Source organism: Rattus rattus, chromosome 14 (genome assembly GCF_011064425.1).
Source record: "Rattus rattus isolate New Zealand chromosome 14, Rrattus_CSIRO_v1, whole genome shotgun sequence".
In the NCBI taxonomy this organism is placed as follows: Eukaryota; Metazoa; Chordata; class Mammalia; order Rodentia; family Muridae; genus Rattus; species Rattus rattus.
Genome location: NC_046167.1, coordinates 26,468,421 through 26,494,979, shown reverse-complemented (window position 1 = coordinate 26,494,979; position 26,559 = coordinate 26,468,421). Strand labels below are relative to the sequence as shown.

At 39.7% G+C, this 26,559-nt stretch overlaps 1 protein-coding gene across 1 annotated transcript in view; it reads right to left on the bottom strand.

Annotated features, from left to right (window-relative positions):
• Window positions 1–469: 469 nt before the first annotated feature.
• The window catches only part of LOC116883975 (ankyrin repeat domain-containing protein 26-like), a 199,246-nt gene continuing 173,156 nt past the window's right edge, over window positions 470–26,559 (bottom strand). The window contains exon 37 of the mRNA XM_032885209.1: window positions 470–674. Within this exon, the coding sequence (XP_032741100.1) occupies window positions 470–674 (205 nt within the window). The remainder of the gene's footprint in view (window positions 675–26,559) is intronic.

Sequence of the window (26,559 nt, the reverse complement as noted above, 5' to 3'; positions counted from 1 at the left end):
TTGCTGACAAAGCTCCCAAAGAATCAATTTGTGTTTTTACTGAAAATGGTCTTGTTTGTGAGATTGTTATGATTTTTAGCCTTTTTCTTCCCATTTGTGTCTGCTACATTTTCCTGCTTTGTCTTCCTAGCCTCTCTTTGGAAAGCTGCAGCGCTCTTCCAGAGAAGGCTTCTGATACTAATAATGAAAGCTCTACAAAGGCAAAGACTTTATTCAAGGTTGTCACTGGTTGCTTCCTGACTTCCTGGATGTCCTGTAGGGATGAAGACAAACAAACGCTGGAGGAGTAACCTGACTCAAGGAAAGTGTAAAAATTGGGTACAAGTGTCTCAACAAGGGGCTGAGCTTGTGTGAATGGAGCTTGGGGAACCCTAAAACACTGTGAAGGGAATTATTCCTATTGTCACACTTCCCTGGCTATTGTTCACTATTTTTACCCCAACTGCAGGGAATGCTGGCCCACCTTCTACTATTCAAGGCCAAGGATGAGCTTTGTCCTGTGCTGGTTAAGGACATGCACGGGAGGCTGATTTCCAGGTTTGGAGAGAGGCTGGTGTTCTATTTGCCTGCTGATGTGGACTCCTTGGGCTTGCCTTGCAGCACAGCTGGCCTGGTCACTGTCCTCCATTTCAGTGCCGATCCTCATCACACTCAGTGACTCTGGGCTGAAGCAACTAAAGGAGGAGTAGGGCAGGCAACAGGCCAGCCTGCTAGTGGTCCTGGCACTCTCAGATATGAACACTGAGACCTGCATGCTGCTCATCAATTACACAAGTGAGACTCCCAGTAAAGTGTCCCCAGAAACTTATCAGAGGGCTAAGTGGAGGTATTAAACTAAGGAGAAAAGCAAGGGTGTCATGGACCTGCTTGTCTGGGTTTAAGATGGCAAAGTTCTCACCTGCTCCTTGGTTGGCTATAGGTGGAGTGGGGAACCTGCAGGGTTACTTATCTGTTAATATAATGGGAAAGTCAGGAAGAGGTGTTATATGGACAAGAGATGATGAGTGATTTTACACCATGCTTAATAGACTTTAGGTTTGAATCCAAAATTCAGTCCCAACCTTATATGGTGTTTTTCACCTGTAATCCCAGAACTGGGGTCTAAGGTAAGAAGATCCTGAATTTCTAGAACATAGAGAGAACATAACTAACAAAAGAAAAAATCAACATGTGATAGAGCCCCAGCCCAGATCTGACTAAGCACTACTCTCCACACAGAGCAGGAACCTTTAACCTCTGTTCCTATCTTATATTTTTCATTCACTGGGTCCCCTGAAGCCAACATGCATCAGTTGACTCAGAAAACCTCTATAGACCCAGAGTAAAGGAGCAGATTGCAAATGTTTAAGTGGTGTTCAGAGTGTTAACTGGTGGAATTTGGGATGTCACCTCAGAAACAGCTGAGCTTGCTGCAAAAAGACACCAGTTTGGAGCCCAACTGTACTTCTGTGACAATTAAGTGCATGTCCTGTCACTGTGCTACTCCCAATGCTTCCTAACTGAAATATAAGTGGCTGGCACTGCTAGTCGTCAGAAGACTTCTGCAAAGGTTTGAGAGAGTTATGATGTTTATTGGAGTTCTCTGTTCACAGGAGGAGAATTTTAGAGGTGGGAGAAATAGAAGAAATGGAAGCACTGGAGAAATAAGGTGATTCTCTGTGGTCAGTCTGTGGGGTGATGAGGGTGGAATCTGATGCAGAGAGAGGACTGAAGGCATCACTGTACTTGAATCCCATATCTTTATTGTACTGCCTTTTGTCCTGTAGTATTCACTGGTTCTCCTTTGACTCTAGTCCAAATACAGAATTATGAAACAGATGTGATAAAGTATGGGTTTTCCTTCATTATGGCTGGCACCCTCTTCTAGAGGGCCCAGGAGAGACACCCTGGTTCATTAGACAGGGTGTCCCTGAGAACTTCACTACTCCTATTTTCCAGAGCATAGCTGGAGAGCTGATCCTCTTATTTCATTCATATCTACATAGTGGTAAGCATAAGTCCAAAGTCATCAAGATGGATATCTTAGAACACCTATACCCTGCTCACACTTCTGTCCACACTGAGGTACCTTTAGTGACATTTTCTTGGGGTTTGTAAAGCTAGCCAATGAGTATTGATCCTCAGAGCCCAACACGCAGCAGAGAGCTCTGATCAGTGAGTGCTTTGATTTCCAGTTCTATCCCTTGTTTACCTGGCAGTTCTGTGAATAGATTCCAGCTCCAGTGGTAAGCCATCTTGATACTGTCCCTCTGACCCTTGGCCTGCTGTGGTACAGACTCAGGGCCAACATGCTTTTGGGGAAGAAGAACAAGAGACTAAGAAGGAAGTGGTGAGGGATCTGGTTCATGTGCAATTCAGTCATAGGTTAGAAGCTCCACAGAGGGACTGGTCTGCAGCCAGCCTCTTGGCACAGTTATGAGAAAGAGCATACAGTTTCCTGACTTCAAAAACAAATAACAACAAAAATGACTCAGCCCTGCTGCTTATTGAATTGCTGACTCTCCTTGTGACCAGCAGAGGGCGAGGGCTGCACAGCATGGAAAGTTGTGGCCTGCCCTACCTTCAGGGTATGCCACAATTGTCCAGGTCCTGCAGGATGCCCAAAGGTGGAAGGGGGTAGGTAACTTCTTTCTTTTCTTTTCCTTTTTTAAGATTTACTTATGTATATGAATACACTGAACTGTCTTCAGACACAAGAAGAGGGCATCAGATCCCCATTACAGACATCATATGGTTGCTGGGAATTGAACTCAGGACCTTTGGAAGAGCAGTCAGTGCTCTTAACCCAGTGCTCTCCAGCCCAGGTAACTTCTATCACTTTTTCCAGTGGCATCCTTACCCTCTCTGGAATGGAAATGTCTGAGTTTAGACCCCTGGGCTGTTGCTTACAAGCCAGTATCCCACAGCATGCTGCTCCGTGCCTGTGAGAAGGGTATATATTATAATACACTTAAGTAAATCATAGCGCCCATGCCAAAAGTTTTTCATGACTGCTGAGTGGCCTAGTGTTTGTGTTTGGCACAGAATGCCCCATGTTTGATAAAACCCTGTTGCTTCTTTTATTTTTGAGAAAGTCTCTTGTAGCTAAGGCTAGCCTCACAGTGTAAAATGACCTTGAGCTCCTGATTCTCTTAGATCTATTCAGAGTGCTGGAGTTATGGGCATGCACAGCCATACCTGGTTTTATGCAGTTGTGGGTATTTCTGTCAGATGAAAGTAGGTAAGTACCTACTCTCCTCTCCTACTGCCTTGTGACATCACACACATGCGTACGTACACACACACACTCACACACACACACACACACACACACACACACACACACACACACACACACACACACAGAGTGCCTTCTCTCTAAGGGACCAAGTATCTTCGCCTTGCTGACCTGTGGCAAGATCTCTCACACACTGCACTGCCCCTATGCCAGGCCATTCAGGACAACTGAGGTTTCATCTGGATAGCTTGTCTCAGACCAGTAGGAGAACACTGTTGTGGGTTGCCCTGGTTTTGTTTTTGGATGTTTACTCTGCTTCCTCAAGAGGGGTTGGCCCAGAAGAGGGGTAGATCATGTATTCAGGTGATCTCACTGAAACATTTTCTCATTCTCACTGGTCAAATAAAGGTTAGAGCCAATGATTGGGCAGGGGAAGGAATAATAGGACAAGAGGTCTCAGAGAGATGAAGGAAGGGGAGATGGAAGGAAGTTGGAGCAGAACCCCATGGCTTGGAAAATCTGCAAGTAGCAAGGAGTCTTGTAGCTGGGAAATAAATTAGTAGAGTGATAGCTTTGCCCAATCTAGGCATGTGGTGTATAAATACAATAAATGTGTTACATGTTTGCTATATGGGCTTAATGGGGCAAGAAATTACCAGAACATTTGATGCACCAACCTGTTGCTTCGTACCCAACTAACCTGAGATAAAAGTTCCCCCTCACCCCCTGAATAAACCACTGGGGCTGGGATCTAGGGTTGCAGTAGTGTGTGGATTGGAAGCTGAGTGGGTCTGAAGGTCTATTCAGAGTTTCTGTGAGTCTCATTCTCCAAGCTCAAGGCAGATCTCATCAGCTGTGGGCAGCAACCCAGAGTGTGTGGCAGTGTCACGACATGGTTGGGGGGTCCCAGAGCCTAAGAGAAGAATCAAGGACTCTGGGGTGTGATTGCCTGTAGAATGGCCATCACAGCTAACAAAACAATAATTAACCTTCTACAGCTTTCTCACAGGTATAGTGGGCTGATTCTGGCTTCTCTGCCTAAGGGGGCCTTCTTACCCTATCCCTGAATCTAAATAGTATGCTGACTGGCTAGACCATCACCAAACATGACAGGATGGTACAGAAGTAAACTGCAATGGTCCGATTTGGACAGCAGAGGGAGACAAAGCACAAGCTCCTATCAGGTAATAGGACAATTTATACCTTCAGGGCTGGGAGGCAGGAAGGGGTGGATGGGTGGTTGGGAGAACACCCTCACAGAAGCAGGGAGAGGGGGAATGGCATAGAAGGTTTATGGACGGGAAACCGGTAAAGGGGATAATGCTTAAAATCTCAATAAAAATATTCAATAAAAAACTAGCAAATGAAAATGCATTTACTACATCAAACTTAACAAACAATCTGACTCAGCACTATAGGGGATTCACTTTCAAAATCTTGTGACTGACTCTACTATTTCACTGCCTGTACCATTAGGTAGTATTACATTACTATATTGATGACAGAAAAGTTGAATAAGTTACTGAAATCAGTGCAAAAAGGCGTTAGTTAACTGGAGGCAGAGGTAAGACTGGCTGTTTTCCATTATTCTGCCTAACCATATCCTTCATTGTACAAGGAAAATGTTTTGATAGTTTGCCACTGAAATATTTTTTTAATAATCATAAAAAATGTACCCCAGGACAGGCTATTAAAAAAAAGATGGGATTCTAGAGAGAAGGGGTAGAGGGTGAGTGGGTGGAGGAGAACCCTCATAGAGACAAAAAGAAAGAAAGAAGAGGGTATGGGATGAAAGGGTTAGTGTAGGGGAAATCCAGAAGAAGGATATCATTTGAAATGTAAACGAATAAAATGAATAAAACAAACAAACAACAATATTAAAAAAAAACCCAAAACCAACCAATCAAACAAAAACAATGGGAAACACAATAAATACCTTTTGGGTTTCATGGGATGATATTTTTAATGGTGTGTAGAGGTGGATTTAAAAGAAATTGACCTTGCCAGTTATAATTGTTATAATATTGAGTAGCTTGATTTATTATGTCTTCTCAAGACACAGGTCCTTAGATAAGGAATAAGGAGCCTTAGAAAAGGGGTTAGAGAACACATTGGAAAAGATGCTAGAACAAAAGATTCAGTTTCATAGATCAGACTGAACAGCAAAGAGGTAGCAATAAAATTTGGAAGCAGAATCCAGAGGATAATTTACTGAAACTAGTAAGTCAAAATAATGCAGAGGCCACAATATCACAATTAGAACATAAAGAGAAATTAAACTCATGGAGGCAGGCCTTGAGCAGAAGATACAAGAAACTATAGAGCAGCATGAATAACAGTGACAATATGGTCTAGAGGAAACTACTGGAACTAAAGATGGAGAGATTCAGAGGTCAAGATAAGCGACAGGGAGAAGGGAATGAGGGTGAGAGACAGGAGCTGGAAAATGCACTAGAACAAAGGAGATCTTGAAGCGTAGGGGCCATGAAAAGCTTAGGTCCACGAATGTTAGCATACACCTCCAATCCCAGGAAACTGAGGCAAGCAGATCTCCGAGTCCAAGGACAGCCTTTGAGAAAGCACCTTAATCAGGGCCACACCTTCTGCTTACCTCTAGGCTTACATGAGATTTTGGAAGAAGGAAGACTCGATTTTTTTTGCCTACTTGCACAAACTAACCAGCACATCTATTGGAACCCACTTTTGCAGGAAGCTTATACAGAAGACCAGGCGAAACAACCACCTCATGAGACTTAGCAACTACTAGATATTTGGACTTCCTATTCACACCTGACCATTGGTGGGTTAGTTGAATATAGACTGTACGTCATTACATTAAATTTCCTTAATGTATAGAGATATTGTATAAGTTCTTTGACTCTAGAGAATCCTGAGTAATAGAATCACCATGACCAAAACTAACTTGGGAGGAAAGGGTTTATTTCCTCCCTCACATTACCACCTGTAAGCAAGAAGCCACAGCACAAACCTGGAGCACAGGAACGGAAGCAGAGAAGACAACAGATGAAGGTTGATATCTCTGGCATTGTACATTCCTTATATAATGGGATACCTGACCAAGGACCACAAACCTAACACAGTGATGAGGCAAGGACATCCTAAACCAAATACCAATTAGGAAAGTGCCCTGCAGGCATACTTCCAGTCCAATCTGGTAAAGGCATTTTAGAGACACACCTGGGAAGCCTCAATGAACAAATGGCTTCTAAGAAATAAGGATCATTTATGACAACATAAAAAACAGTGAGATGTATCTGTGCCTTGAGCAGGTCCTGTGCCACAGCTTTCTGTACCCAAGATCCCAATGGAGGAGAACTGATGTCTCAGGAATACTGACATACCTGAGACCACAGGTGAGACCACCACCACTACTACTCAAATACCTGGCACAAGAGGAACCTGACCAGAGCGCTCAGAACAAAGGAACTAAAGAGTAGTCTGGGATATGATCCCTCCAGTTTCAATCTTTGCTTGGAGCTGACCCCGTGCCACAGTTCTCTGTGCCCAAATACCAACTGGAAAGAGCTGTTCTACCAAGAGTGCTGACATACATGCTTGCAGGAGGGTCAAACCACTGTCAAAGACAGCAACACCAGAGATAACCAGATGAGGAGAAGAAAGCTCAAGAACCCAAGCAGCAGAAACCAAGTTTACATGGCATCATCAGAACCCAGTTGTCCCACCACGGCAAATACTGGATATTCCAACATACCAGAAAAAGCAAGATTTGGATTTGAAATCACATCTCATGATGATGATAGAGGACTTTAAGAAAGGCATAAATAACTCCCTTAAAGAAATACAAGACAATACAGGTAAATAAGTAGAACCCCTTAAAGAGGAAGCACAAAAATCCCTTAAAGAATTACAGGAAAACACAACCAAACAGGTGAAGGAATTGAACAAAATCATCCAGGAACTAAAGATGGAAATAGAAACAATAAAGAAATCACAAAGGGACACAACCTAGGAAAAAGGTCAGGAGTCATAGATGCAAGCATCACCAACAAAATACAAGAGACTGGAGAGAATCTTAAGGGCAGAAGATACCATAGAAAACATTGACACAATAGTCAAAGAAAATACAAAAAGCAAAAAGCTCTTAACCCAAAACATCCAGGAAATCCTGGACAGAATGAGAGGACTAAACCTAAAGGACAATAGGTTTAAGAGAACAAAGAATCCCAACTTAAAGGGTCAGTAAATATCTTCAACAAAATTATAGAAGAAGACTTCCCAAACCTAAAGAAAGAGATACCCATGAACATACAAGAGGCATACAGAACTCCAAACAGATTGGACCAGAAAAGCAATTCCTCCCATCAGTCAAAACATCAAGTACACAAAACAAAGAAAGAATATTAAAAGCAGTAAGAAAAAGGTCAATTAACATAAAAGTACACCTATCAGATTTACACCAGACTTCTCAACAGAGAATATGAAAGCTAAAAGATCATGGACAGATGTCCCAAAGAACCTAAGAGAACACAAATGCCAGCCCAGGCTACTCTATCCAGCAAAACTCTCAATTAACATACATGGAAAAATTAAGATATTCTGTGACAAAACCAAGTTTATATAATACCTTTCCACAAATCCAGCCCTACAAAGCACAATAGATGGAAAAACTCGAAGTCAAGGAGGGAACTACACACTAGAAAAAGGAAGAAAGTAATTTTCTTTCAACTACCTTAAATAAGATAGTCAAACAAACATAATTCCACCTCTAAAAACAAAAATCAAATGAAACGACAGTCATTGTTCCCTAATATCTCTCAGAATCAATGGACTCAGTTCCCCAATAAAAAGATGTAGACTAAGAGAATGGATACATAAACAGGACGCAGCATTTTGCTGCATATAGGAAACACACCTCAGTGACAAAGACAGACACTACTTCAGAGTAAAAAGTTGAGTGAAAAATTTTCCAAGCAAATGGTTCCAAGAAACAAGCTGGAGTAGGTATTCTAGTATCAAATAAAATCAACATTCAAGCAAAAGTTGTCAAAAAAGATAAGACATGAGCCTTCATACTCGTCAAAAAAAAAAAAAAAGAAAAAAAAAAGCCCACCAAGTTGAACTCTCAATTCTGAACATCTGTGATGCCAATGCAAGGTCATCCACACTCATGAAAGAAACGTTACTAAAACAAAAAGCACACATTGAACCCCATACAATAATAGTAGGAAATTTCAACACCCCACTCTTATGAATGGACAGATCATGGAAACAGAAACTAAACAGAAACATAGAGAAACTAACAGAAGTTATGAACCAAGTGAATTTAACAGATATTTATAGAACATTTCACCCTAAAACAAAAGAATGTACCTTCTGAGCATCCTATGGTACTTTCTCCAAAATTGACCATATAATAGGTCACAAAACAGGTCTCAATAGATACAAAAATTTGAAATAATCCTATCAGATTACAAAGGACTAAGGCTGGTCTTCAACAACAACAAAAACAACAGAGAGCCCACACACAAATGGAAGTTGAACAAGGCTCTACTCAGTGATAACGTAGTCAAGAAAGAAATTAGACTTTTAGAATTTAATGACAATGAAGGCACAACATACCCAAACTTATGGGACACAAGGAAAGCATTGCTAAGAGGCAAACTCATAGCTCTGGGTGCATCTAAAGCAAAACCAAGAAAAACAACAACAACAACAACAAAAAAAAAAACATTACCAGGTTGACAGCACACCTAAAAGCTCTAGAAGAGAAAGAAGCAAATATACTCAAGAGGAGTAGACAGCAGGAAATAATCACCTCATGGCTAAAATGAACAAAGTAGAAGCAAAAGAACTATACAAAGAATCAACAAAACCAGGACATGTTTCTTTGGAAAAAAATCAAGAAAATAGATAAACCCTTAGCCAGATTAACCAGAGGGCACAGAGAGTGTACCCAAATTAACAAAATCAGAAATGGAAAGGGAGACATAACAACAGAATCTGAGGAAATTCAAAAAATCATCAGATCCTACTACAAAACCCTATATTAACCAAAACTGGAAAATCTGGAGAAAATGGACAATTTTCTAGATAGATACCAGGTACCAAAGTTAAATCAGGACCAAATAAACCACCTAAATAGTCTGGTAACTCCTACAGAAACAGAAGCAGTTATTAAAAGTCTCTGAACACGGGTTTAGTGCAGAATTCTATCAGACCTTCATAGAAGACCTCGTACCAATATTATCCAAACTATTCCACAAAATTGAAACAGATGGAGCACTACCGAATTCCTTCTATGAAGCCACAATTACTCTTATACCTAAACCACACAAAGACCCAACAAAGAAAGAGAACTTCAGACCAATTTCCCTTATGAATATCGACGCAAAAATACTCAATAAAATTCTGGCAAACCGAATCCAAGAGCACATCAAAACAATCATCCACCATGATCAAGTAGGCTTCATCCCAGGCATGCAGGGATGGTTTAATATACGGAAAACCATCAACGTGATCCATTATATAAACAAACTGAAAGAGCAAAACCACATGATCATTTCATTAGATGCTGAAAAGCATTTGACAAAATTCAACACCCTTCATGATAAAAAAAGTCCTGGAAAAGAATAGGAATTCAAGGCCCATACCTAAACATAGTAAAAAAGCCATATACAGCAAACCAGTTGCTAACATTAAACTAAATGGAGAGAAACTTGAAGCAATCCCACTAAAATCAGGGACTAGACAAGGCTGCCCACTCTCCCCCTACTTATTCAATATAGTTCTTGAAGTTCTAGCCAGAGCAATCAGACAACAAAAGGAGGTCAAGGGGATACAGATCGGAAAAAAGAAGAAGTCAAAATATCACTATTTGCAGATGATATGATAGTATATTTAAGTGATCCCAAAAGTTCCACCAGAGAACTACTAAAGCTGATAGACAACTTCAGCAAAGTGGCTGGGTATAAAATTAACTCAAATAAATCAGTAGCCTTCCTCTACACAAAAGAGAAACAGGCCGAGAAAGAAATTAGGGAAATGACACCCTTCATAATAGACCCAAATAATATGAAGTATCTCGGTGTGACTTTAACCAAGCAAGGGAAAGATCTGTACAATAAGAACTTCAAGACTCTGAAGAAAGAAATGAAGAAGATCTCAGAAGATGGAAAGATCTCCCATGCTCATGGATTGGCAGGATTAATATAGTAAAAATGGCCCATTCTACCAAAAAGCGATCTACAGATTCAATGCAATCCCCATCAAAATACCAATCCAATTCTTCAAAGAGTTAGACAGAACAATTTGCAAATTCATCTGGAATAACAAAAAACCCAGGATAGCTAAAACTATCCTCAACAATAAAAAGGACTTGAGGGGAATCACTATCCCAGAACTCAAGCAGTATTACAGAGCAATAGTGATAAAAACTGCATGGTATTGGTACAGAGACAGACAGATAGACCAATGGAACAGAATTGAAGACCCAGAAATGAACCCACACACCTATGGGCACCTGATTTTTGACAAAGGAGCCAAAACCATCCAATGGAAAAAAGATAGCATTTTCAGCAAATGGTGCTGGTTCAACTGGAGGTCAACATGTAGAAGAATGCAGATCGATCCATGCTTATCACCCTGTACAAAGCTTAAGTCCAAGTGGATCAAGGACCTCCACATCAAACCAGATACACTCAAACTAATAGAAGAAAAACTAGGGAAGCATTTGGAACACATGGGCACTGGAAAAAATTTCCTGAACAAAACACCAATGGCTTATGCTTTAAGATCAAGAATCAATAAATGGGATCTCATAAAACTGCAAAGCTTCTGTAAGGCAAAGGACACTGTGGTTAGGACAAAACGGCAACCAACAGATTGGGAAAAGATCTTTACCAATCCTACAACAGATAGAGGCCTTATATCCAAAATATACAAAGAACTCAAGAAGTTAGACCTCAGGAAGACAAATAACCCTATTAAAAAATGGGGTTCAGAGCTAAACAAAGAATTCACAGCTGAGGAATACCGAATGGCGAGAAACACCTAAAGAAATGTTCAACATCGTTAGTCATAAAGGAAATGCAAATCAAAACAACCTGAGATTTCACCTCACACCAGTGAGAATGGCTAAGATCAAAAACTCAGGTGACAGCAAATGCTGGCGAGGATGTGGAGAAAGGGGAACACTCCTCCATTGTTGGTGGGGTTGCAGACTGCTACAACCATTCTGGAAATCAGTCTGGAGGTTCCTCAGAAAATTGGACATTGAACTGCCTGAGGATCCAGCTATACCTCTCCTGGGCATATACCCAAAAGATGCCCCAACATATAAAAAAAGACACGTGCTCCACTATGTTCATACAGCCTTATTTATAATAGCCAGAAGCTGGAAAGAACCCAGATGCCCTTCAACAGAGGAATGGATACAGAAAATGTGGTACATCTACACAATGGAATATTACTCAGCTATCAAAAACAATGACTTTATGAAATTAGGCAAAAATGGTTGGAACTGGAAAATATCATCCTGAGTGAGCTAACCCAATCACAGAAAGACATACATGGTATGTACTCATTGATAAGTGGCTATTAGCCCAAATGCTCGAATTACCCTAGATGCCTAGAACAAATGAAACTCAAGACGGATGATCAAAAAGTGAATGCATATCGCTCCTGAGAGACACAGCCAGAATACAGCAAATACAGAGGCGTATGCCAGCAGGAAACCACTGAACTGAGAACAGGACCCCCGTTGAAGGAATCAGAGAAAGAACTGGAAGAGCTTGAAGGAGCTCGAGACCCCATATGTACAGCAATGCCAACCAAACAGAGCTTCAGGGACTAAGCCACTACCCAAAGACTATACATGGACTGACCCTGGACTCTGACCTCATAGGTAGCAATGAATATCCTAGTAAGAGCACCAGTGGAAGGGAAGCCCTGGGTCCTGCTAAGACTGAACCCCAGTGAACTAGACTGTTGGGAGAGGGAAGCAAGGGGGAGGGGTTGGGAGGAACACCCATAAGGAAGGGGAGGGGAGGGATGTTTGCCGAACCGGGAAAGGGAATAACACTTTCGAAATGTATATAAGAAATACTCAAGTTAATAATAATAAAAAATATTAAAAAATTGATCCATTAAAACAATGGATACAATCGTTATAATATTACATAAAATTTTGATATACTGAAGTGAAGTAATGTGTCTCTAATATAAAGAAATATAAATTATTATACTTGTTAAAAAATAAAATGTACTACCACTTATTTGTTTTAACACATATTGTTAAATTTTATTGTATTTTTGTTTTATCATATATTCATTTACATTTTATACTAAAGCGATGCACTTTTAAGACTTCTTCAATTTGTAAGTGGTGGGTTCTCAATATTATTCAATGTGTACATTATTCTTTGAAGCACACACTTTAAATAGTCTGCAAATATAACTGTACATTTGAATTACTGAATTTTATTTTGCTTAAATTGTACATAGCAATGTGAATAAATATTGAATTAACATTTAAAAAAAGTCTCTGAACAAAAAAAAAGAAAGAAAGAAAGAAAGAAAGAAAGAAAGAAAGAAAGAAAGAAAGGAAGAAAGAAAAGCCCACGGCCAGATGGGTTTAGTGCAGAATTCTATCAGATCTTCATAGAAGACCTAATACCAATACTGTCCTAACTATTCCACAAAATAGAAACAGAAGAAACACAACTCAATTCCTTCTATGAAGCCACAATTACTCTTATACCTAAACCACATAAAGACCCAACAAAGAGAACTTCAGACCAAATTTCCTTATGAATATTGATGCAAAAATACTCAATGGAATTCTCACAAACTGAATCCAAGAACACATCAAAACAATCTTCTATCATGATCATGTAGGCTTCATCTCAGGGATGCAGGGTTGGTTCAATATATGGAAATCCATTAAATTAATCCACTATACAAACAAACTCGAAGAAAAGAAAACACAAGATCATTTCATTAGATGTTGAGAAAGCATTTGATAAAATTCAACACCACTTCATGATGAAAGTCTTGGAAAGATCAGGACTTCAAGGCCAATACCTAAACATAGTAAAGGCAATATACAGCAAACCAGTAGCCAACCCCAAACTAAATGAAGAGCAACTTGAACCAATTACACTAAAATCAGGGACTAGAAAAGGCTGCCCACTCTCTCCTTACTTATGAAATACAGTACTGGAAGTCGTAGCCAGAGCAATTAGACAATAAAAGGACATCACAGGGATACAAATCAGAAAAAAGAAGCCAAAATATCACTATTTGCAGATGATACGATAGTATAATTAAGTGACCCCAAAAGTTCCACCAGAAAACTACTAAGCCTGATAAACAACTTGAGCAAAGTAGCCCAGCTTAAAATTAATTTCAACAAATCGGTAGCTTTCCTCTCCTCAACAGATAAACAGGTTGAGAGAGAAATTAGGGAAATGACACCCTTCACATTAGTCACAAAAAACAAAATACCTAGGTGTGACTCTAACGAAGCAAGAGAAAGATCTGTATGACAAGAAGTTCAAGTCTCTGAAGAAAGAAATTGAAGAAGATTTCAGAAGATGGAAAGATCTCCCGTGCTCATGGATTGGTAGGATTAATATAGTAAAAGTGGCCATTTTGCCAAAAACAATCTACAGATTCAGTGCAATCGCCATCAAACTTCCAACTCAATTCTTCTAGAGATAGAAAGAGCAATTTGCAAATTCATTTGGAATAACAAAAAACCCAGGATAGCAAAAACTATATTCAACAATAAAAGGACTTCTGGGGGAATCATCATCAATGACCTCAAGATGTATTACAGAGCAATAGTGCTAAAAATTGTATGGCATTGGTCGAAGGGCAGATAGATCAGTGGAATAGAATTGAAGACCCAGAAATGAACTCACACTCTTATGGTCACTTGATCTTTGACCAAGGAGTTAAAACCATCCAGTGGAAGAAAGATAGCATTTTAAACAAATGGTGCTGGTTCAACTGGAGGTTAGTATGCAAAAGAATGCAAATCAATCCATTCTTATTGCCCTGTATAAAGCTTAGGTCCAAGTGGAACAAGGACCTCCACATCAAACCAGATACACTCAAACTTCTAGAAGAAAAAGTGGGGAAGAATCTTGAACACATGGGCACTGGAGAAAATTTCCTGAACAAAACACCAATGGCTTATGCTGTAAGATCAAGAATCGACAAATGAAATCTCATAAAACTGCAAAGCTTCTGTAAGGCAAAAGACACTGGCATTAGGACAAAACGGCAACCAACAGATTGGGAAAAGATCTTTACCAATCCTACATCTGATAGAGGGCTAATATCTGAAATATACAAAGAGCTAAAGAAGTTAGACTCCAGAGAGCCAAATAACCCTATTAAAATGGGATGCAGAACTAAACAAAACATTCTCAGCTGAGGAATATCAAATGGCCAAAAAGCACCTAAAGAAATGTTCAACATCCTTAGTCATCAGGGAAATGCAAATCAAAACAACCCTGATATTCTACCTTACACCAGTCAGAATGGCTAAGATAAAAAACTCAGGTGACAGCAGATGCTGGTGAGGATGTGGAGAAAGAGGAACACTCCTCCACTGTTGGTGGGATTGCAAATGGTATAACCACTCTGGAAATCAGTTTGGAGGTTCCTCAGGAAATTGGACATTCCACTACCTGAGGACCCAGATATACCTCTCCTGGGCATATATCCAAAAGATGTTCCAACATACAACAAAGACACATGCTCCACTATGTTCATAGCAGCCTTATTTATAATAGCCAGAAGCTGGAAAGAAACCAGATGCCCTTCAACAGAGCAATGGATTAAAAAAATGTGGTACATCGATACAATGAAGTACTATTCAGCTATCAAAAACAATCACTTCAGGAAATTCATAGACAAATGGAATGAACTAGAAAATATCATCCTGAGTAAGGTAACTCAATCACAGAAAAACACACATGGTATGCACTCATTGATAACTGAATATTAGCCAAAAAGCTCAAGGTGCAATCCACAGACTAAAGGAAGCTCAAGAAGAATAATGACCAAAATGCAGATGCTCCCACTCCTTCTTAAAAGGGGAAAAATATCCATAGGAGGGGATGTAGAAGCAAAGTTTAGAGCAGCGACTCAAGGAATGGCCATTCAGAGCCTGCCCCACATGTGGCCCATGTGTATACAACCACCAAAACTAGATAAGATTAGTGAAGCTAAAAAAATCCACTGGTCACTTTCATGTGAAACATTTTGTTAAGACTTGAAATACCTTTTCATACATATGTGTTTGTTAATAATTGTATACAATGTGCCTAGGGTCTTTAACTCAATATTTGTACCAAAAGTACTATTAAAATTGCTTGACATTTGATTTTACATATTTCTGGATTTTGTGTTCATTTTATAAATAATGAATAAAGGATAGATCCTAAGAGAGCAAATATATAAATGATGAGGATGATGTTAGGAAGGTATTTCACATTTCTGTGTGACTTAACTTGGGTGACAAACTGGGACCTTTAAGAAAGTTTTTCTCCATTGTTCTGTGGAAGCCTCAACAAACAAATGCTTTAACGGAATTAATCTAATCACCCATCATGCTGACAAGGATGTGTAATGAATACTTCTCGCATGTGCTAAGTGTGCTTTTTCATAATGTTCCACTTCTTTATGTATCTACACTAGTTTATAGCCATGTCTTCAGGTTTTTAGCAGTGTAGAAGGTACATATATGGAATAATCCCTGCCATTCCTTCTGTGCTCTAGGCCACAAGAAACTGGCAAAATACATAGCAAAGTAAGAGACATGAAGTGAGCGAGACACAAGCATTGTCCTGTGACTCTTTTACGTGATGAGCCCAAAAGATAAAGGCCCTCTGCCTTCGTCTGTTTCCCATGCTCCTTTAACACTTTATAACTCCTTGATATTTCTGGAAAGGCAGATTGCCAAGTACTCAGTGAGCCACCAAGGTCTTTGCTGTGCTTCATATACTGGGAGTTGCTCTGGGACACTTTTGCAAGTGTGTCATGCATGACTGAATACCAAGTTTGCACTGGATACCTACCTACAGGAGGGCCACAGATATCCTTACATGTTATTTCAAACACCTGTGTGACGCAGTCCTGTAGCTACATTACTGCACATTTTGACAACATTTTATACTTGCTGTCACCCCTGTGAACCCCCAGTAGGCTGAAGCTAATAGCCTGAACTGGCCCCATTGTACTCCCACAGCTGGAACTTGAACACATGTTCTCTGCGATGGGTCTTTCCCCAACATGTTCCTTTCACAGACAGTGCCAGTATGTAATGGGTGCAATTGAGCCAGGTCACAGTGTCCTCAATATCCTTCATACCATTCTGGAAACATACAAAGTATATCTTCATGCAGAATTAGCTGATGTCTTGAAGTCACCCTGTGTGTATTTCTCCTTGCAGCCAAGGTGAAATTAGGGCAGTGTCTTGAATAGTTGGAAATCAAGTGCAACTCCAGCTTCTAGAATCTGGATGATCAGAATAGAGCTCAGTTGTCCACAGAATGAGCTATCCCATTCTCTACCCTGGTGGGACAGGCACTATTGTCCCCTAGGAGCAATGTATATAGACAAGAGACCCTCACTTCCCCTTGCTACCTGGTTTTCTTTTTCTTTCTTTTTTTTATTTTTATTTTTTGTTTTTTTGCAGTCAGAAGGCCTTCTTCCTCAATTCTCTGAGCTGTAACAGACACCATTGTCACCCCCTTTATTCACTTCCAGTCAGTAAAATGTGTACTTTCTGTGAGGTGTTTCTGTCCCCCTTGCTGGATGGGGATTGTCAAGTCAGTGTCACCAAGCCTGCAGGATGCTGACCCTTTCCTGTGCAGCTCCATCATGTCTCCATTGAAGCTCAAGAAAGTAGCCCTTCATTAAGGCAAGGCCTGGTTTTTATACTACTTGGTAAAATCCTTAATCCAGTGTGTCTCCTAGGCATCCTTACCCTGGTCTTGGGATTACTCACCTTTCACTGTGTTGCACTGGAAACCAGAACTGTAGCTGACTCTGCTATGCTTTCTTTCTATGATTGGTCTCACATATCTCAAGCTGCCCTTGAAGTCCTTATGCAACTGAGGATGGCAATGAAACTCCTGTTCTTCCTGCCTCCACAGATCAAATGCTGGGTCCATAAGCATGTGCTTCCCAATTTATTAAAATCAGACCCACTGATAAATGCTACTACACAGAGAACTTGAATTACTGTGCCAGGCATGGCTGCATCCCCTGTAGTCCAGGAGGATGAGCAGAAGAGGCAGAGAATTCATAGCATTTTCTAGGTCAACCTGCTCTATGTTGTGAGTTTTAGATCAGCCAGGGCTTATATATCCTGAGCCTTTCTTTCAAAGGGAATGTTACCTACTATGCCGCTGTTTTCATTTTATTCTCTAATTTGGCTATATTCTTATATTTTATTTAAGTATTTTGTTGTATAATTTCATAATATATGTGTAATGTATTTTAGTTATTTCTACGCCTCTTCCCTACTGAGTCTCTCATCCCAGCAAGTCCTCCTTATTCTTCACATTATCTTCAGTGTGACCCACTGAGTTTAATAAATTTCTTGTAGGATTTTGGATGGTAGGTTACTTACTGGATTATGGGAAACGTATCTGTGGTTACCTAACTGGGAAAAAAGACACATCCTCAACAATTTTGATATAAGTTTTTCATTTAAATGGAACTGCATTATTTCCCCCCCCTTCTCCTTCCAGCCCCTTCCTTTTGCCTTTCTCTAACCCCTCCCATGTTCCCAATGTAGACATTTTTCTTTGTTATTGGTTGTTTCCAGAAGTACAAATGATAAGATGTTCATTCTCACACCAGTTGGAGATTGTATCCTTGGACTCATCAAATGGACAACTGGTACCTTTTTATTGCTCAGAAGCATGATTTTTGGTAGTGTTTTGAAATTATAATTTCAGGGAGATACTTGGAGAAATACCACCAGAATCTAATCTTGAACTGTTTAAATCTCTCTCTCTCTCTCTCTCTCTCTCTCTCTCTCTCTCTCTCTCTCTCTCTCTCTCTCTCTCTCTCTGTGTGTGTGTGTGTGTGCTGGAAATTAAACATGGAGCTACATGCATGCCTAGCAAGCATGCCTTTAGTGAACTATGGTTTTCAGCCTTTAAATTACATTGCAGGGTCTGCCCCCTAGAGCTGTCCTGGTACCACAGCATTCCACACCACAATCCTGCCCAGAAAGACCTTTTCTCTCAGGAGTGCTGACACACCTAAAATCACAGGTAAGACCACAACTACTGCCCCAATACCTGGTCTAAGTGGGATCTGTCCAGAGTCCAAAGGACCCAGGAATCTCGGAGCAGCTGGGGACATGATCTTTTGATCTTTCTGGGTTCCGTCTGCACTCCCAGAGTTAACCCTGTGGCACAGCTCTCTGCATCCCAATACCATTCAGGGAGAGCTTATCTCCCAGGAGTGCTGACACACCTAAGATCACAGGCTCACAGGCTCAAAAGAGTGACAGACACCTGTCAGAGACACCAAGACTAGATAACACAAGAGATAATTAGATGACAAGAGGCAAGCACATGAACATAAGCAACAGAAACAAAACTACATGGTATCATCACCACATAATTGGACATAAAACAAGCCTCAAAATATATAAGATTGAAATAATTCCATGAATCTTCTCAGATCACCACAGACTAAGATTGGTCGTCAATAACAACAACAACAACAACAACAACAATAACCAGAAAACTCATTCTTTGAAGCCACATTTATGCTGATACCTACACCACACAAAGACACAGCAATGAAACAGAAATTTAGATCAATATCCCTTACGTATATCAACACAAAATTACTCAATAAAATTTTCACAAACAGAATCCCAGAACGCATCAAAAGGATCATTCCCCATGGTTGATTGGATAATAGAAATAAAAGTCCAACACAAGATATTGGGATGCAGGAATGGTTTCATATACAGAAATCTATCAAAAGTAACCCACTATAAAAAAAGACAAATTATCACATGATCATCTCATTATATACTTTAAAAGCATTTCACAAAAGTTCAAAAAGTATTGAAAAGATCAGGAATTCAAAGCCAATTCCTAAATATAATTAAAGCAATATACAGCAAACAAGTAGCCAACATCAAACTAAATGGAGAGAAACTTGAAGCAATCCCACTAAAATCAGGGAGTAGAACAGTTACCGACTCTCTCCCTATCTATTCAATATAGTACTCGAATTTCTAGTCATAGCAATTAGACTAAAAAAAAAGGAGATCAAAGGAATATGCATTGGGAAGGAAGAAGTAAAAATATCACTATTTTCAGATGATATAATATACTTAAGTGACCCCAAAAATTCCACCAGAGACCTCCTACAGCTGATAAGCAACTTCATTGCTTATAAAATTAACTCAAACAAATCAAAGGATAAACAGACTGAGAAAGAAATTGGGAAAATGACCCCCTTCACAATAGTCACAAATAATATATTATGGTGTGGCTCTAACCAAGCAAGGGAAAGATCTCTATCACAAGAACTTCAAGCCTCTAAAGAAAGAATTTGAAGACCATGGAAGATGGAAAGATCTCCCATGCTCATGGATCAGCAGTAATCATAGTATAAATAGCCATCTTACCAAAATCAATGTACAGATTTAAAACAATCCCCATCAAAATTCCAACTCAATTCTTCACAAAGATAGAAAGAGCATTCTTGAATTCATTTGGAACTACAAAAAAAAAATAAACCCAGATATGAAAACTGTTATCAATAATAGAACTTCTGGGGGAATTACCATCCCTAACCTCAAGCTCTACTACAGATCAATAGTAATAAAACCTGCATGCTATTGGAACAGACACTAATAGAGCAATGGAACAGAGTTGAAGACCCAGAAATGAACCCACACACCTGTGGTCACTTGATCTTTGACAAAGAATCTAAAACCATCCAGCAGAAAAAAAGTATGTTAAACAAATGGAGGTGACTTGAGTGGTAGTTGGCATGTAGAAAAATGCAAATTGAGCCATTCTTATCTCCTTGTACAAAGCTCAAGTGGATCAAATCCAAGTGGATCATGGACCTCCATATAAAAAGAGATACAGGTAATCTAACAGACGAGAAAGTGGGAAAGAGCCTAGAACACATTGGCTCAGGGGAAATTTTCCTGACAGAACACCAAAGGTTAAAGGTATAAGAACAACTATAGACAAATGGGATGTCATAAAATTGAAAAACTTCTGTAAGGCAAAGGACACTGTAAAAGGACAAAATATTAACCAAAAATTTAGGAAAAGATCTTTACCAATCCTATATCTAATAGAGAGGTAATATCCAATATATAAAGACAACTCAAGAACTCTATTAAAAATGGGGTACAGAGCTAAACAAAGAATTCTTAGCTGAGGAATTTCAAATGGTCGAGAAGCACCTAAAGAAATGTTCAACATCCTTAGTCAACAGGGAAATGAAATTCAAAACAACCCTGAGATTCCACCTCACATCAGTCAGAATGGCTAAGATCAAAAACTCAGGAGACAGCAGATGCTGGCGAGGATGAGGAGAAAGAGGAACACTCCTCCATTGTTGGGAGGATTACAAGCTAGTAGAACAGCTCTCAAAATCAATCTGGCAGTTGCTCAGAAAATTGGATATAGTTCTACCTGAGGACCCAGCTATACCACTCCTGGACATATACTCAAAAATTGCTCCACCATATTAAAGGACACGTGCTCCACTATGCTGATAGCAACCTTATTTATAATAATCAGAAGCTGGAAAAAAACAGATATCTCTCAACAGAAAAATGGATAAAAACACTGTGGTACATTTACACAATGGAATACTACTCAACTATTTAAAACAAAGATTTCATTTAATTTGCAGGTAAATGAATAGAACTAGAAAAAAATCATCCTGAGTGAAGTAACCCAGTCACAAAAGAACATACATGGTATGTACTCATTGAGAAGTGGATATTAGGTAAAAAGTTTGGAATACCCACAATATAACTCACAGAGCATTGCTGATGCCAATAATTATTTGCTGACAGGAGCTTTCTCATCTGCATAGGTAGCAGATGATGCCCTTATCTAGCATCAATGGGAGGAAAGGCCCTTGGTCCTGTGAAGGCTTGATGCCCCAATATAGGAGAATGCCAAGGAAATAAGGTAGGAGAGGGTGGGTGGTGGGGGATAGCACCCTCAAAGAAACAGGTGGGAGGGCAGGATGGGTTATGGGGCTTGTGGAGGGGAACCCTGGAAGGGGGATAACATAAAATAAAAGGAATTAAATTACATTGTATAACTTTAAAGCATTTTCTTTTGTGCTTCACTTGTTTTGTGTTGCTTTATTATCTTACTACAAAGGTAAGAGTCTAAGTAAAAACTTGGAACATCTATAGAAGTATTTGTAGAAGCTGCATTCTTGTCACTGGCCAGCATAATGTCACAAAGACTCGGCATTCTCTGCTTGCTTCCACTGGACCCTGAAGTTCTAAGCACATAGAGAGGAATGGTAACCACGAAGTCAGACATTGTCATGTGATGGATCCAGAAGTGTCGAATCTTTGTTTGAGATACAAAACAAGAGTAGCAAATTTATAGCGCATGTGCTGTCTAGTGACAAGTGTTTCTCTAGTTCCTATGTTGTCTCCTTCAGTGATGCTGTGATAAATGTCCACAGAGGCTCAGGTATTTGAACACGTGGTTCCCAGGTGAAGATGCTGTTCGGGCAGTTTGGTGTCTCTGGCACACAGATCCTTGTAAAGGACAACAGTGAATATAGTCTTTGATAGTTTATAGCCTTGTCCCACTTCCAGATTGCTCGCTCTCTCTTCTTTCCACCCAAGGTTAAATATGTTCTTTGTTAGCTTCCTGATGCTGCCATGCCTCCTTCACCATGATGGACTTTCCCTCTGGAAACACAAAGCACAGATCATTTCAGTCATGAGGAAATGTTCAGCAACACAAAGTAACCAGCACACCCATCTCAATACTTTGTAGTTAAAACACACGATGCTGCATATAACTGAAGACTCAAACCAGTGTTGATATTTCTTCATAAATGCAGCATTTGTGCCATGACTAGAAGACACTGTCTCCCAGCAGACTTCCTAGTCAACTAGCTCTTAGTATTTTTCATTCCCTCTTTCATGGTATTCCCTGAGCCTTAGGTATAGGGTTTGTGTTAGAATTGTACAAGTTGGGATTACGTACCCCAGTCATTTATTCTCTACAGTTTGGTGAATTGTAAACTTCAACAATAGTCTCCATCTGCTACAAAAAGATTCTCCTTCAATGAGGGCTGAGAGCTACAAACACCTATGGATTTAAGGACAAGTATGTAGAATGTAGGTAGATATTATACTGATGGACCAAATAGGCAATAACAAGCTCTACTTTCCAGTCTATGACTGTCCAAGCAGTTGTAGTTGGCTAGTTTTGCAGTGTTCTACATGAACTTCCTTCTAGTAGTGGGCCCTAAGTACAATTAGACAACTATTGGCCACCCTCAAGATAAAAATAACAGCATTGCACCCCTGTGTTGTCTTGCAAGGCTGGTTCCTATTGAGGTTCATAGAATTTATAGCTGGGTAGGACCATGGATTACTTTTTCCCTTGGCAGCTTACTTATTAGCTCCTTTCAATACCAGGAGGCTCATCTTCAAGGAGAAGACTTCCAGATCAATTTCAATTTGAGTCCTCCAAGTCCTGTGTCGAAAGCAGTAGTGTCTTCACAATAGGATCTTCCCTTCATGCTCTGGTAAACAACCAAGGACAATGGTAATAGCGTAAATTGTTTGGGGAGTCTTGGCTCCCTCCTCTGATCAACAGCACAGTGATGTTTTTCACAGCACTGTGATTTTTATTAGTCTGTGACTATTTGTGGAATCATTATTATCACATGTATCATAACTCAATATAAACTCCATACACAAACATGCATAATACATCTATTTTAAGTAATAATATAAAACAATATTTCCTATGACTGTTTCAAGCATCCCTTATTTTGTGTATCTCTCCTGCCTCCCTCTCCCTATGTATTACCCTTCTCTGTCCCTTCTTCCTTCTTCAATTAGAACCTCTTCCCTTTCCCTCATCTCTCTCTTCATAGCACCATATATGGTGATCTAAGTGTTCATTATCATATATTCTAAATTTTTCAAAATAAAACAAAGAGCTATGTGGCTCTGATATATAAAACTATGCACATCTGAAAATTTAACTATAATGTAAAAAAAAATCCCTGAATTTAAAATCTGCAAGACACAGATTGGAGAGAAACCTCAGTTGTTAAGAGCAATGACTCTTCCTCGGGTGGACCTGGCTCAATTGCCAGACCTCTCATAGCTGCTCACAGTCATCTAAAACTCCAGTTCCAGATGATCCAATGCCCTCATTTTGTCTCTACAGGTACCGGGCAGACATGTGTTATGTAGTCAAAGATGAAGACCAAATAATCATATGTATAAATAAAATAAAATTTTGAAAAATAAAAATTAGTAAAGCATATATGTAACAATTCTTTTAAGGTTGCTCAATGGCAAGAATTAATTTCATTTAAGGAAACAGACATGATAGGTGCTGAATATTATGGAGAAAAGTCCAATGCAATAAGAAATACAGGTTCATATTCACTTTCTTTACAGATAGAAAAATTGCTAGAAAGAAATTGAAAATGGAGTCAAAACATTTATGCATTGTAAGTGACACACATGGATGAATTCAGTGTTAAGGCAAGGCCTAAAGTTTTGTCAGACCTCATCTAAAATGCCACCCTTTGCCATGACTACAGGAAGGATGTTAATGCATCTTTGATCTAATTTGTATTTATTGCAGATATGGTCATATTTCTAGCACTCTTTCTTTTTTCTATTGATAAACCATTCAGATATTAGAATGAGAACATCATGAATTTTGCAGGCCAATAGAAGTAGAAAATATCATCCTGAGTGAGGTAACCCATACCCAAAAGGACATGCAAAGCATGTACTCACAGATAAGTGGATATTAGCCAAAAGGTTCAGAATACCCATGATACAATTTACAGACCCTAGGAAGCAAAAACAAGAAGGAAAGTCCAAGTGTGAATACCTGAAACCCACATAGAAGTGGAACAAAATAATCATGGGAGGCAGAGGGATGGAGGAAACTGGGTGAGACAGGGAAGGGGGGGTGAAAAGGACAGGATAGGATCAGATATGGGGAGAGACAGAAGGGACACGCAGAGGGCCAGGAAAATGAATAGAAATATGCAGCAGTGGGGGTTAAGGTTCATGAAAACATCTATAAAGTCTCAGAGACTTGGACAGGACTCAACGGGGATGACATTAACCAAAATAATCAACAGTGCAGAGATGGAACCGGAAGAGACCACCTCCAGTAGACAGACATGGCCCCCAACTGAGGTAGGGGGACACCTACCAATTTTCAAAAATATTAACCTAGATTTGTTCCTGTCTAAAGGAAAAGTAAGGACAGAATAGAGCTGGGACTGAAAGAAAGGCCAGTGACTAGCACAACTTGGGACCCAACCCATGCACACAACCAAATCCTGACGCTATTACTAATGCTGTATTGTGCTTGCAGACAGGAGCCTGGCATGGCTGTCTTTGGAGAGCATCTGCTAGCAACTGATTGAGATAAATGAAAATACAAACACTGAATTGAAGTTAGGGATCGATATGGAAGAATTAGAGGAAGGAATGAAGGAGCTGAAGGGGATTGTTTACTATAGACAAGAACAATTCTGGGTAAAATTTGAGTGGTAAAAAGCTTGAGGGTGGTCCCATCCCTCAATTGGGGGCCATGTCTATCTACTGGAGGTGGTTTCTTCAGATTCTAACTTCCTTCTGTTGAGTATTTCTACTAATGTTATCCCCATTGGTTCCTGGGAGCCTTTCAATTCCTTAGTGTTTCCTTAGTGGGACTTTCTAGTAGTTCTCCCTGTTCCCCATGATCTACTCCTAAATAATTCTATGCCTTCTCCTGGCCCTCTGAACTTCCCACCTTTCTCTTCCTATACCTGATCCTGCCCACCCTTTTACCTTCCCATCCACTCTTCCTCCCAGGTCCCTCCCTCCACCTCTCATGATTATTTTGTTCCCCTTTCTAAGTAGAATTAAAACATCCATGCTTTGGTCTTCCTTCTTGTTAAGTTTCATATGGTCTATGAATTGTATCATAGGTATTTTGAGTTTTTAGACTAATATCCACTTATTAGTGAGTATATATCATGTCCTTTTGGGTCTGAGTTATCTCATTCAGGATGATATTTTCTATTTGCTGGCAAATTTTATTTAGTTGTCATTTTTAATAGCTTAGTAATGTTCCATTCTTCCACTGTATAACATGTGGGTTCTTTCCAGCTGCTGGCTATTATAAATAAGGCTGCTAAGAACATAATGGAACATATGTGCTTGTTATATGTTGGAGCATCTTTTGGGTATATGCCCAGTAGTGGTTTAGCTGGGTCCTCAGGTAGAAATATGCCCAATTGTCTGAGGAACCTCCAGACATATTTCCAGAGTGGTTGTACCAGTTTGCAATTCCACCAGCAATGGAGGAGTGTTCCTATTTCTCCACTTCCATACCAGTATCTGTTGTCACCCAAGTTTTTAATCTTAGCCATCTGACTGGTATAAGGTGGAATTCTTGGAGTCTTTTTTATTTGGTTTCTGTGATGATGAAGAATATTGAACATTTTTTGAATGCTTCTATGCCATTCAGGAATTCTCAGTTTAGAATTTTTGTAAAGCTCTGTGCCCCAATTTAATAGGGTTAATTAATTGGACTTTATCTTCTTGAGTTCTTTGTGTATATTGTATATTAGCTATCTATCAGATGTAGGGTTGGTAAAGATCTTTCCCCAATCTATTGGCTGCCATTTTGTCATTATGTCCTGAATTTTCTGGATATTTTGGGTTAAAAGATTTTTGAACCTTCTATTTTCTTTGACTGTTGTGTCAATATCTTCTATGTCTGAGAATCTCTCTTCTATCTCTTGTGTTCTGTTGGTGACACTTGCATCTGTAATTCCTAATCTCTTTCCTAGGTTTTCCATCTCCATGTTTGTCTCCCTTTATGATATCTTTACTGTTTCTAGTTCCCTCTTTTTTTTTTTTTTATTAACTTGAATATTTCTTATATACATTTCGAGTGTTATTCCTTTCCCGGTTTCGGCAAACATCCCCTAATCCCTCCCCTCCCTTCTTTATGGGTGTTCCTCCCATCCTCCCCCATTGCCGCCCTCCCCCCAACAATCTAGTTCACTGGGGGGTTCAGTCTTAGCAGGACCCAGGGCTTCCCCTTCCA